The sequence below is a fragment of the Perca flavescens genome, chromosome 3 (assembly GCF_004354835.1).
Source record: "Perca flavescens isolate YP-PL-M2 chromosome 3, PFLA_1.0, whole genome shotgun sequence".
Lineage (NCBI taxonomy): Eukaryota > Metazoa > Chordata > Actinopteri > Perciformes > Percidae > Perca > Perca flavescens.
The window spans coordinates 10039695-10053381 of NC_041333.1; the positions used below are offsets into that span (position 1 = coordinate 10039695).

The window sequence follows — 13687 nt, forward strand, 5'->3', positions numbered from 1 at the left end:
TTGGTGTTCCCCAAAGCGCAACATGACGTCCTCAAATGTCTTGTTTTGTCCCCAACTGTAAGATATTCAGTTTACTGTCACACAGGAGAGAAGAAACTAGAAAATAGTCACATTAAACAAGATGGAATCAGAGAAGTTTTCCTTATTTTCAAAATAATTGGCGAATGACTTAATTAGTTGAAACAACTAATCGATTAATCTTTGCAGCTCTAAACGCATTACATACAAACGTTTTGACGTGGGTCTGGGGGGTCTGGGGGAGAAGACAAGAGCAAATACGAACGCTGGCACAGCCCATAGAGAAGAGTCTCTCTCAACTCCAGGGACTTGGGTCATGTCTACGCATCCGAACCCTTCTGCCTGCGTTTGGAGGGCGGGATCAGGCGCGTGGGAAGCTCCGGGGGCAGGCCGTGGCCCTCCAGCTTCACCTCGATCAGGTGGCTGGCCAGGGCAAACTCTTCATCATCCAGCATGCCGTCGTGGTCCACGTCGGACAGCTTCCAGATGCGACCCAGGACCGAGTTGGGCAGGCGGGAGCTCTCCATCCAGTCCTTGGCCTTGTTGCCGCTCAGCTTCCCCTCGCTGGGAGCCAGGTTGTAGAAGATCTCGTCATACTTGGGCTTGTCTTTGGTCACCACCCAGTCTTCCTCCTCCTCGCATCCCTCTCCGTTCTCCAGGGTGAAGGGGTCGCCCTCCCCGAACGGCCCGGCGCGGGTCCCGATGAAGGCCCCGCCCTGCACGCCCAGCTGCTCGCCCGCCTCCAGCTCCTCCTGCCGCAGCAGGGGCATCAGCTTGGAGATGTCCGCGGAGAGCAACTCGTCCAAGGCCGTCATCAGGTTAGGCTTCAAGGTTTTGAACTTGGAGAAGTCGTGAACCATCAATTGCTCCTTCAGAAAGGGGAATGATACAAATGTGTTAGCCAGTAGATCAGGGGTCTTTATTGGGTTTTTTTAAGCCATGGACCCAATAACTGAAAGAGAGATTTATTGTATATCTATTGTATACAATTAAACTGGGCCTACAATAATGTGTAGGGCGGCTTAAAGCCTTTATACATACCTTTTTAGTGCATGGAATACACTATTAAAATAATAGTTGTTGGCATGATTTTATAAATCATGTTTCAGTAAAGGTACTTTATTTGTCACATACACGTACATGTAGCGAAATTCATTCTCTGCATTTAACCCATCCCTCAAGGGAGCAGTGGGCAGCCGATGACAGCGCCCGGGGACCAACTCCAGATCTGAGCCAGTGCCTTGATCAAGGGCACTGCCTGGAGAACCACAGTGCTAACCATTGGGCCACCATGCTGCACAATGTAACATCTCTGCTCTCTGAACTATTCAGACCTCAGGGCCAACGTGTCTCTGCAATATGGTAACGCTGACCCTGAAGTTGGATAAATAACAGGCTTTCACAGCTCTCCTCCCTAATTCCAGCATTACATGCACTCGATGTACAGGTGCTGTGCTGTGAGTCCACCTTCAGACGATTAAATAAACCTACAGGTAGTCGAGCGCTGCCTGTTTATTTAAGCAGGAACTGCCCTCACGGTAGCTTGGGAGAAGTATTTCCGTCATTGGCTCCCAGATGTGCCCAGACTCGGACTAACCTGCATCTTGGCACAGTCTGGGAAGTCTCCGGGAGAAATGTTGTGCTGCAGCTGGATCTTCGAGAAAATCACTGGCAGCTGGTAGATCAGATTCTTCTTTTTGTTGTCCTTCCTGAAGACAGAAGGCATCTCCTGCTTCAGATAGCTGATGATGTGGGCATGGACCTGGGAGCGAGAAAAGCAAGGCACACGTACCAAGGTTTTTAACCAGGGGCGTTGTAGACATTTGGGGCTCAGCTCAAACCTGGGGGGCATATTCGCATTACTGATCTTGAAACCTATCATAAGCAGGCGCTATTTCCTAAGTAATAGAACTTTTTCTCCTTTGATTTGCCGGTCCGGTCAGAGAGACTGAAGGGGAAATGACACAAAGTTGTAAGTTATTTTAAAAAGCCCCAGAGCCCCGCCCCTGGTTTTAACACAACTAACAGGGTTAAAGTACACTGATGTCAACCTGTCCATAAACATTTAGTGAACACATGTTGCCGTGCCAATAAAAACCCACCCTGACCAGACGCGCCCTCTTGACCAGGTCATTGAGCTTGCGTAAAGCTGCGTTGCGAGGGAGGTTTTGGATGTCGGCGAACAGATCCTCCTCCTCCAGCTCAAACAGCTTCCGGTTGTCGGCCACCATCAGCGGCTCGGACCAGAAGGAGCCGATGTAGACGCGCAGAACCTCCGGGGTGCCAAACACCTTCCCCAGGGACCACATGAGTGCGCCGTACACCCTCATCAGCTGCTGGGTGCCCACCATGTCGGCCTTGTTGAGCACCACGCGCAGCTTGTCCTCGTTGCCTTTCAGGGCGCCGATGGCCTCGGAGAACTCGTCCGAGATCTCCAGTTTGTGGGCGTCAAACAGCAGGATGATGCGGTCCACGCGCTCGGCAAACCAGCGCAGCACCGCCGGGAAGTCGTAGCCTGTTTTGGATCGGAAAATGGTTGATTAGAGCTGCACGATATACGCGATAACGTTGTTGAATATCACGATAATGATATTACTTGCCATAAATGAACTTAAAGTGCACAGAGTTCTCCCTTTCTGCTGCTTTCATTATTCTGCTACAAACAACCCATTGCTTGTTGAATTTAAAACAAATGAAAGGAAATCATGTTCTTTTCTTGAACAAATTAAACATTGAATTGAATTAAAAATGCCGCACTAAAAAAAAAATAATGATGAGTTTTCTACTGATATTGTCTATCAAATGACAAAAAATCTCGGTGTGTCTTTCGCGATGTGTTTATTGTGCCAGTTGATATTGCGATGACGATAAAAAAACAATATGTCGTGCAGTAGAGGATGGATACCCAACCCGAGCCCGACGGGACCCGGGTCAAAATAAAGATATTTAGATACGATGTTCGGGTTCGGGTCGGGCTCGGTCACATCAGTGCGATAAGGCATTGAACATTTTAAATTTAAAACAGCTTATTATGTAGGTAGCCAATGGGCCTGTTGCACTTGATGCAAAGGTTCGTTTTTGTGATTAAATTTAAAATATTACCCTAACATCCGTCTTCCTTTGTGCGGAAATTTGTTTATGTAGCTGTGACAACGAAACACGTGCATATTAAGGCCCAGACACACCGACCAGACGGGCGACTCTCGGCAGAAAAGGTAGTTTGACTGATCAGTCTCCCCAAGTTTTGTCAAAAAAATGCCTCGGAACACACCGAAGCGACGAGACGTCTCCATAACAGCAGGCGGCGCTAATCTGTATTGTCGCCCAAAAATGAAAACCGGTAGCTGATTGGACAAATGAGTCACGTGGGTCTGGTTTCTCAGGAAATTCAAAGACAGACTGTCATGGCGGCTTGTTCAGAATATTATCTCATATTGTACTAAAATAGTTCATCGAAACATGTTTCTGAAAACATTTTAAGCGAGAAATAGGCCATGCAGTTGCTGAATCTGTCTTCATTTCAGATCAACAAAGGTCAGTTTAAAAGATTTTTGTCCGATTTTGAGAGACTCTAGTCACGCTCATTCCGCTCCCCGTTTCCGGGCTAGCACTCTACCAATCAGATGGGTCTTTTGAGTCCGACTGCCGGCAGTGCCCGCCCCGCCGATTATACATGTCAAATCGGCCAAATGAAGGCTGACGGTCCCTCGGACGGACGACGGCGCGGAACACACCGAACAGACTCGAGTCACTGACCTCGCCAGACTGTCCGACGGACGATTATTGGCTTGGTGCGTCTCGGGCTTTAGGCTACATGTGGCAGCGCAACAATTAAAGACGTCAAAAAGAAGTTGGCCTCAAGACATTAACGTGTGTTTGTTGCCCCGTGTGCGCTGATGCGCTCATCTGTTGACATTTCCGAATGCCTTTCTAACAAAACCTAAAGCAGAAACAAAAAAGAAGCAGGAGAGGGGGAGGGGGTGGGGGGAGGAGGTCGACACAGACACAATCCCTTCACAACTCTTCTAATATATGTGTGTGTGTGTGTGTCCAAACCAGCTGTACGCTCAGACACCACCAGGGCTGCACTGTATGCGTCACACATTAAACTATCCTTTACGGAAAATATAAGTCCAGCGCTGGAAAGTAACTAAGTACATTTACTCCCCAGCCTTACTTGACAGGTCACCCACATTTTCAGGCATTCATTTCTTAATGTTTTTTTTTTTAATATAGAGGATTAAGTTTTCCACGTGAGTTTAGCTCGTTTGATTACATTGCACAGGGACAGATGTTTAGTACTTTTTTTAAATCCTCACATTCAATCCTTAAAACACCAGACCAACTACACTGAGGAAAAATACTCAAAATGTGTGAAAAACTTTCTGAGCACATCGGCTGAAACCTTGAAGAAAGAAACTTTGAGAAAGACAGTGGTGGAATTCAACTAAGTACATTTACTCAAGTAGTGTACTTCAGTAAAATTTTTAAGGTACTTGTATACTTGAGTAATACAATTTTATGCTACTTCATACTTCTACTCCGCTAACAGAGGCAAATACTGTACTTTCTACTCCATTTGATAACTCTGCATATTCAGATTGCTAATACAGATTCTCATCAACAATTTCAATATGATAGTGTTATAGATTAAGCTATACAGTAGTATAAATACTCATTAAATTAGCCCCGCCTTTAGCCGCTGCAACATTGTAGCGATATGTACATTCATCTATCAATAATTATCATCCAATAATATGATGTATTATTCTGAAATGGGCCATTCTGCATGATAAGTACACATACTTTTTGTACCTGAAGTTCATTTTGATGTTCTTTTGTACATTCATTTAGAATGCAGGACTTGAACTATTGTATTTCTACACCGTGGTATTGTTACTTTTACTTAAGTAAAAGCTCGGAGTTCTTCTTCCACCACTGTACAAGTCTAACAAAACCAAGTTTGATATTTCTGTGTGATCAACATGATTATCCTCAAAAGGTCAGTTCACCCAAAATGACAAAAGCAACACACAGTATTTTCTCACCTACCTTCTGTGGTAGAGCCATAAAACGTTTTTTTTTTTTTTTTTTTTAATCTATCTATGTTTTAAGATATCCATCTCTGAATTGTCTTTCTAGGGAAATTGTTGGGTCTTTTGTAAATGATAGAGTGTGGTCTAGACCTACTCCATCTTTAAAGTGTCCTGAGATAACTCCTGTTTATGATTTGACACTACAAATAAAATTGAATTGAAATACTGTTTGTGGTGCTCACAGAGCGGCATCATCTTTTCAAAAACAACGTCCCAGTTACCCTGGATAAACAAAAGACGACACTGTTAGCAGTTGGCACTGGAACTACTTCTTACCAAAGAAATCATTTCGGATTATCCAGAGAAACTGGAATAAAATGTTTTTCTGGAGAGACATGTTGAAGCTGAGTTTTTAATTATTGCATCGCTGTGAGCACCACAGACGGATATTTCAACACCTCAGCAGATAAACCCAAAACCATCTGCGAGATCCCACCAGTGGGTAAGTGAGGAAATATGTTTTTCAGTTTGGATGCACTGACTCGTATTAATTGCTCATGCAGATTGACTTGAGTAATAATGGGTTACTTAAAGTGTGGATGAATAGAAAAGTGGAAAAACTACTGTGAGATGATGATGATATGTTATTGCAGTTACACTTTACTTGAAGGTATCTACATAAGAGTGACACGACACTGTCATGAACGTGTCATAAACATTATAAACAAGTCATAAACGTTTATGACATAACGCTTCTTTTAGTAAGTGTCATTCAAGTTAGGGTTAGGGTTCATGTGTCCATGACAGTGTTATGTGTTCATGACAGTGTCATGTCACTCTTATGCAGATTCCTTCGAGTTAAGTGTTACCGTTATTTTTCAACAGAACATTCCTTCCGATATGCTGGCAGGCTTTTGGCCTGTACCGTCTCTGTTCCTGGTTAGGGTTTTATGGCTGCTGCTGCTAAGCTGTTTTTCTTGCCCCGGCTGCCAAGTGTTATTGTGACAGAGTAGACCGGTCCCATGGGTTAGCCAGGCGTGCCAAGGAGATGAGTTTGTGAGCCGACGTCGGAGGATGTGTGTCTCTGCAGGCTCCCCCCCCCCCGCCCTCCCCATTCCCTCTCCTCACCTTTGTTGCGTCTCTCACCTCTGCTCACTCTCTGCTTGGCCCCGGACAGGATCCCCGGCGTGTCGATGATGCTGATACTCTCCAAGACCTGGTTGGGCATCTGGGCGCACTGGAACCTGGTGTTTCCATCAGCACACAAGGAGACATGCGGCATAAACTCGTGGTTCCCAAACTTTATTCATGTTAAAGATTCTATTTTTTTTGGGGGGGCATTTTTGGCCTTTATTTGATAGGACAGCTTAGACATGACAGTGGAGAGAGAGAGAGAGAGGGGGGGAATGACATGCACTGCGGCGAGGAATGAACCTCTGTACATGGAGCGCACGCTCTATTAGGTGAGCTACCGAAGTGCCCCGGCGGCCAAACTTTTTCACGTCAAGGACCCCTAAGCTGCAGACCACGGATCCCCATTTCAGAAGATTTCGTCCCAGGGCACCGCACCTGATAAGAGTTTTGCTTTTGGATGTTTTATTACAGAAAGGATATATGAAACCCATGACCAAACTAGTCATACGTTCTGCCATTGTGTTACTTATGGATGGAATCGTAGTTAAAGTGCTCATATCATGCTAATTTTCAGGTCCATAATTGTATTTATAGGTTATATCAGCATAGGTTTATGTGGTTTAATTTTCAAAAAACACCATATTTTCGTGGTACTGCACATTGCTGCAGCTCCTCTTTTCACCCTGTGTGTTGAGCTCTCTGTTTTAGCTACAGAGTGAGGCACTTCTTCTGGTCCATCTTTGTTGGGAGTCGCACTTGCGCAGTAGCTAGGTAAGGACTACTAGCCAGTCAGAAGTGGAGTATGTGGGCATGCCATGCTAGCAACTAGGCTGGACTACAATCAGGGCTGGACTGGCCATCTGGCATACCGGGCATTTTCCCGGTGGGCCGACGCACTATCGAATCACCGATATAAATAGGCCTTTTTTAAATTTTTTGGACGGGACGGCCCATTGGTTAATTTTCTTTATTGGCACTGGCCTGACCCAATCAAATCCAGGAACCCCCTTCCGCACTCCGGGCCGCAAATTTACGAATCCCACCATGGCCACGCCTCCCGGCCCTGACACACAAGCTGTAATAGTTATGCTGGAAGTTTAGCATCCACCGTTAAAATGGACAAACGGGCACTAAAGTGCAAGGGAGGTGCAGAGAAATTAGAGGAGAAAAAGATTAAGAATCTATAGGCGGATTCCTCAAACATTTCGGACATGTTTAGGGCTGTAGTAACTGCTTCAACATCAGCATTACCTGAAGCCGAGGAGGAGGAGAGGTGGCTGGCTATACAGAGAAGCAGAAACAGCATCATGACAGGGAAGAAGCCGAAGAGGAGGAGAGTGTCCATGACAGGGCCATGGGAGCGAGTGAGGAAAAGATGGAAGAGAGAGTAGATGATGATGTGGTAAGGAGTAGGCAAATTAACAGGGACTCTCAGGAAGGGAGGGGGGTGTGTGTGTGTGTGTGTGTGTGTGTGCGCGCGCGTGCGTGTGTGCGAGTGTGTCACGTCATAACGACAACAAGCAGTTTGTCTGTAACATTAAAGTTAGTGGCTGTCAGGTAACCTATGTGTTTAAGCTTACATTGAAAATGCTGGCAGTTAGCCTGTTGGGTAGCTGAAAAGTCTGTGTGATCTATAAAATCAGTGTTCCTTGAATGGCTTAATTAGCTTCTCTTGTATTGGTGCTCTTTTCCAGGGCATATACTGTACTACTCTCAGCTTTATTGTAGCTTTTGGGAAGGGTTATGGTTATTGTATTTAGCAGACACTTTTGTCCAAAGCGACAAAATATGAATCTTACAATAGTTAAAATTAAATTTAAAGTTGCTAAGCCAATATTAAGCAAAATAGTAATAATAACAATAATGGCAATACAATATCAAATATCAATAATAAAAAATATAAAAATACCATAAATATACAAATCATAACTCTAAGAATGAATGAATTATTTAAGTTTAAGATCAACAGCTAAATCTTGAGACCCCTCTTGAAGGATCCAAAACTATCACATGAACGCCGAACACTAGGCAACTCGTATCATAGAATGCACACATATTTTAAGAGGACTGTCTGCAGGGAATGTGTCTGACCAATCACAGTGGGTGTGGGCCGCCTGGGCCAAAAATGCCAGGGCCGATTTTTTGTCCCAGTCCGGCCCTGACAACAGTAGAGCTGTTTGGAGCAGTTTGTGAACAGTGTTTTCTGTTGGAGATGGTAAGTCCCTTTGGGGTGGACTTTGGGCTTTTTCACTTTGAAAGCCTATTACGTGCACAAAAAAGACATATAACACAATAAAGGAAAGGGGAAACGCCAAAGCGCATAATATCAGCACTTTAACAAATGATTCCCTGTCCTGCCGGGGACTCGCTGGGACCCCTTCAAGTAGAGTTGGAGACAATTAAATATCACAATGTTTATGACCAGCGGTGACAGTTCACTATTGGTGCTTTCTCAAAATATTTACACAATGAGATTTGAGATAAATAATCATCAGTAATGTGGATATAATGACTAAGTTGATAAAGGCAAATAATAGAACAGCTAGAACAGTCTGGAAAGTTCAGAAAATGGCATTACTTTCTATCACTATCACGATATTACGATATCCAAAAATCTAAGGCAATATTTAGCCTCATATAGCGATGTATTGCTCAGCCCTACCCTCAAGGACCCCTGGGGGGTGGTGGTCCCCGGACCCCACTTTGGGAACCAGTGTCCTAACAACATTAAAGTCTCGGTTCAGAGAGGTCCGTTTTGTTTGAATACAGTGCAGAAGGAAATCATCTAAATCATGTGAAAAATTGTTAACTCTTATCAAAGAAGCCAATGTGATCTAGGCAGCAGATTGGAAGCTGCCCTATCCCCCCCCCCCCCCCCCCACACCCCTCCCTCCGCAGGCCATTGTGTTCGAGCAGGCCTCTCATTGCTGAGGGCTTCCTGAAGGAAAATGAGCACCACTGCCAGAATCAAACAATAAGGCCCACTAACGATGTGCGGCTTACAACAACAACACCACTTCCTGCGACTTATGTGTTTAACGAGTCCGCCGGTCCCAGAACGGGAAGTCAAAGCAAAAGGAGAGACGCAACTGCGTTCACGAACACACCCTGCGGAGGGAGCGAGGGACTCTGGAAAACTGGCATCAGACATTTCACGTTAGAGCTCCATCAATAGTTGGACTCTATGTTCACATCTAGCCTGCGTGTCCATGTGCCTAACAGGTAACAGCCCTTCTTTTTTTGTATAAACATGTGATTTCTCTTCAGTGGAAAAACATACACAGAAATCTGGCAGCCCCGACAGTAAACAGAGCAGAGGAAAGAACTTCAATGTTTTCATTCAATGCTTTCTCGGGTTTCCTGAGCCTCACAGAGTCTGTGACTTCATTTGTTTGTCTTTGCCCCGAGGGGCTGTGGAAGCCCTCTGACCTCGTCTTTCAACTTGCGTACACGGCAGTTCCTATCTGAGTACATTAGCTTTCATCACCCTCTCGGGCGACGTCGCTCCCTTTCTCCATTTTTCCACAAATAAGGCAAGAGCCTCCCCGCTCTGAAATTTGGCACAAGGACTTGAAATTCCAAAGAGCAGGAAAAAAAAGTTCCGTTATCTCTCCTTCTTGGGTTCTCTCACACATAGTCTGTCCATTTGATGCAGATATCTCTCTGGCTCCCTGAGTGGAATCATTACACAACACGCTGGGAATAAAAGCCCCGCTCTCACCTGTTGAGAAAGGTGTTTCCGAAAGGGTTGAGTTTGCGGAAAGGCTTGTTGGGGTCTACGATGAGGGCGTTCCCGGGGATGACTCCCTCCACCTCCCCGTGCATGATGGCAGTGAAGCAGTCGGTGGTGGGTTCGGGTCCCACCCTGCTCCCAGGAATATCCTGCTCCAGTAGATACCTGTCAATCACACATATAGCTTGAGATTATTTCGGTACTGGTTCTTATATAAATTTAGCAATCGCATAAAATGTTAACAGTGAACAAAAATGGTCGATGATAACACCAAGAGCCAAGTGTTTCCTCGTCGCTGTCGCACGAAATGCTTGTTCTTGGGAGGGGGGAATTGTTGGGTCTTTGTAAATTATAGAGTGTGGTCAACACCCGGGGTGTCAAACATACAGCCTGTGGGCCAGAACAACGGCCCACCAAAGGGTCGAATCAGGCCCACTGGATGACTTTGCGAAGTGTGAAAATTGCATTGAAGTATTGAAAGCTTTAGTGCATAACGTTTTGATATTAATGAAAGTCCGTTAAATTCAAGCCATTGCCAAAGGAGTTGCTGCAAAGCTAATTAAGACTATCAGCTCCACACAACACTTCTGGATTTCTCAGTATGGCTGTGTTCAGAAGATTGTGGCGTCCGGCGACTTTGGCGCGCAGAAACTCAAGAGAAGATAAGTGACCTCTTCTGAAGAGTCCATCGTGGTTTTTTTAATCCTCTGTGTCCTCCTTGGCTACTAGCAACTGCGTGGAGGAGGCTGTGCCCGATCACGGAATCACTCACAGAATGATATCGTATATCGAGTTTCGCTGTCATTACTTAGAATTCCTCATGGGAGCGTCAGAAACTACACGCTATAGATTAAATTCTAATTCCAAATTCACCACTTTAATCTCAGAGAATATCAGAGTTCTTTTTCCGTATATTTCCGAGTTTTTTCTCGGAATATTACCCTTCTCTCACGGGTCCGTAACATTATCTTTTTTCCTACTACGGCCTTGGGACGTTGTCGTAAAAGAAGCAACTTGTGTTTGCCAACATCAAACTGACGAGAAACTCCGTGGCAGATACAGTTTCTGATCTTTCTGGAGAGGTTTACTTGAGATCAAATTAGGGGGAATGTGGCCCATCAACTAAAATGAGTTTGACACCCCTGGCCTAGACCTACTCTCTAATCTGTAAAGGGTCCTGAGATAACTTCTGTTACGATTTGACACTATAAATAAAATTGAATGGAATAGAATTAAAGTCTTACTTGATGAACGTTGTCTTTCCAGTGGAGTACTGTCCCACCACCAGCACCATAGGCTTGTTATCGAAGTCCGCGTCCTCCAGACTGAGAGAGTGGAAGTCATGGAAACCATAGTACTCCTCCAGAGGCAGCAGCTTCTTGCAATACAAGGACTTGAGCCCTTCTGTCACGGTGCGGATCACCTCAGGCGCCTTCTTCACATCTTTTCTTCCCCAGCGGGACATGTTGACTGACTGACAGGACGATAGGGAGCTTCTTACTAAATAAATATATATATATATATATATATATATATATATATCAGTGTCAAAGTGTGTCTGTTGTTTGGAGCTGTATTTCCTGTGGCTGGAACCTTGGAAAACCTTCAGGTGTTTCCTGTATTTGTGTGAACGCTGCTCACTTGTCCTTGAAACCTCCCGTGCGCACGCCGAGAGGAACGATAGGGCCGATGTTCTGTTTCAAGTCTCTCCCTTCGACAACAGTCGCCACACTGATCACTTTTAGCCCCTGTAATTTGGACAGAAAAGAAGGCAGGTTGAGGTTAATCCAAACAGAAAACGAGGGAATGAAAGAGAGAGAGAGAGAGAATCTATTTGACAAAAAAAAAAGAAAAAAAAGTTGCGTAGGGTTCTTGCACCTGGTGATCAAAGTCTGTCACAACCTAGAGTAAGGATGTGGAATCTGGAGTGAGCTTCAGCCCACCAGGAGTCGGCCAAGCGTCGTCAGTGCATGCCTGGAAAAAGTTGGTGTTCAACGCTGGAAACCCTGCAAACCCAACCCTGCGTCAGGATTTGCACAGGCGCAGCCCATTTTCTTACAGTGAAATGAGTAAGACATTCCACTTATCCCCTGCAGTTTCTTTCAGTGGGACAAGGAACGTGCGCATGGCTTAATTGTTCATTTAGGGGGGGATCTCATGGGAGGGTGGTCAATACATGGAAAGGCAACGGTAACCCTTTTTGTTACTGTAGTCTACATGAATGGAAAACACCGGATTAGGAATTTAAGGCACAGCTCATTGAGAGGCATGAGAAGCAGAATGACACAAAAGGCACAAAAGGTGAGACACGTGTCAGCAGACATTCACTCATCTGTGGAGAGCTTCCCTCTTGCAAATCCCTTTTAAAAAAAAAAAAAAAAAAATCTGCCCAGAGGAGAATAGGCAACACAGTCCTGACATGTCACAAGACCAGTGTGGAAAGACTTCTTGTCAAAATGGCGAACTCTGAGATATCTACAGGAGAGAAATTAATTGTGGTTTAACCGCCATGCCATACAAAAAGCACAGTGCCAGCCAAGCTGTACGAGTTAAAAAGTTGCTCTACGGGCTCCCAGTGAGAATCGAAAAGGTTTTGGTTAAGGCTCTGGGATCAACTTTGAACGTTTAAGGGTGGTGGAAAATGCCTTGTGGGTTTGTGCACCACAATGCAACACAGTGTTGGCCTTAGAACCAGAAATGTAACATGCAGGAGCAACAAGTAGCAGGGGAGTCCTACTTTAATATCCAAATGAAGAAATGAAAGATAAAAAAATAAAAAAAAAGCTGTTAAAAAACTGAAAACTCATTAATTCCGCAGCCAAGTTGTGACATTTGCACACAAAATAGAATTGAGTCTCAGTTTCCGCTACTGTATCCCAATCTGGATAATATTTGAGTACAAGGTCAAACACAAGCTGATTATTATAGCCAATGTTAAAGTTAAAAAAAGGAGTATTTACCAAGTTATTATGGAGAAAGCACAGCCTTCAAGCGTCTTGATCTCTCTCTCTCTCTCTCTCTGCAGTCCTGCCCTCTGGAGCTTGGAAAATATTTGGACTTGAGGAGACAGAAAACAGTCTCTTGGAGGAGCTGCCGCTACATGTATATACCTTTTGACAGCAAATAGGAACCCTCAGTGGAGCGCCAACGCAGCCAGATTACAGGCGATCCTTCTTCTCCAGGGGTTTAATGGATTTCAGATGAGCTCCAAAATCTGGCAAAAGGTTCCGTAAGAGCACAAGGCAAACAGTGAGACACAGGCACACACCACACACTGAGGCCAACTTCTTCACTCTCCCCTGGCTTGCTCCTCCAAATTTAATGCACCTCCTCTTCCAGGGATGCCTGGCAACACTGTGGGCAGCACCAACACTCTGCTCAGGGAAGGGATGAGCACAGCTGTGGTCAGAGGGCGGGGACCTGGAGGAGGAGGAGGAGGGGGGGTTGAATAAATAATTTGGGTGGAGTCGTTTTTTTTTTTTTTCCTTCTTTTTTTAAACATGACATACCTTCAAGTGTTCTTATGCATATTTTGAACGATAACAACCTTGAGATGCAGCTCTCCAGCTGTAGACACAAACTCCTCTATGATTTTCATTTGGGTTTTTTCCTACCAGACCTACTGTAACATGTCATACGTCTAAAAGATGTGACACTATTCACCACCCCCCCCATCAGTCTAACCTCTCTTGCTCCTCCCAAAACTCTGAACCTTCAGGCGATGAAGCACACAAACCAGCCCTACTTTTCCACTTGCACGCTCCGC

At 45.0% G+C, this 13687-nt stretch overlaps 1 protein-coding gene across 4 annotated transcripts; it reads right to left on the reverse strand.

Moving 5' to 3' along the window:
- Positions 1–246: 246 nt before the first annotated feature.
- On the reverse strand, positions 247–13325 carry ehd2b (EH-domain containing 2b). Of its 4 annotated transcripts, none has more exons than XM_028573187.1 (7): positions 13032–13325; positions 11166–11669; positions 9910–10086; positions 6183–6298; positions 2121–2533; positions 1616–1780; positions 247–887 (listed from the first exon to the last, which is right to left on the reverse strand). In XM_028573187.1, the coding sequence occupies exons 2-7, from the start codon at positions 11384–11386 to the stop codon at positions 339–341; spliced, it is 1641 nt and encodes a 546-aa protein (XP_028428988.1). In that variant the 5' UTR covers positions 11387–11669; positions 13032–13325; the 3' UTR covers positions 247–338. The 4 variants fall into 4 exon arrangements, with proteins under 4 accessions (XP_028428988.1, XP_028428990.1, XP_028428986.1 ...); XM_028573189.1 differs by having other exon boundaries at positions 6201–6298; positions 12882–13325; XM_028573185.1 differs by having other exon boundaries at positions 12882–13325.
- Between the last annotated feature and the right edge of the window lie 362 nt (positions 13326–13687).

What these genes read in the sequence shown, in the direction of transcription:
- ehd2b (XM_028573187.1), bottom strand. Translation starts at nt 11,386, where the DNA reads ATGTCCCGCTGGGGAAGAAAAGATGTGAAGAAGGCGCCTGAGGTGATC. An exon ending in GGAAAGACAACGTTCATCAA is followed by an intron (nt 10,087 to 11,165) that starts GTAAGACTTTAA and finishes TGTGATTGACAG; the next exon opens with GTATCTACTGGAGCAGGATA. An exon ending in CAGACTGTGCCAAGATGCAG is followed by an intron (nt 888 to 1,615) that starts GTTAGTCCGAGT and finishes CCCTTTCTGAAG; the next exon opens with GAGCAATTGATGGTTCACGA.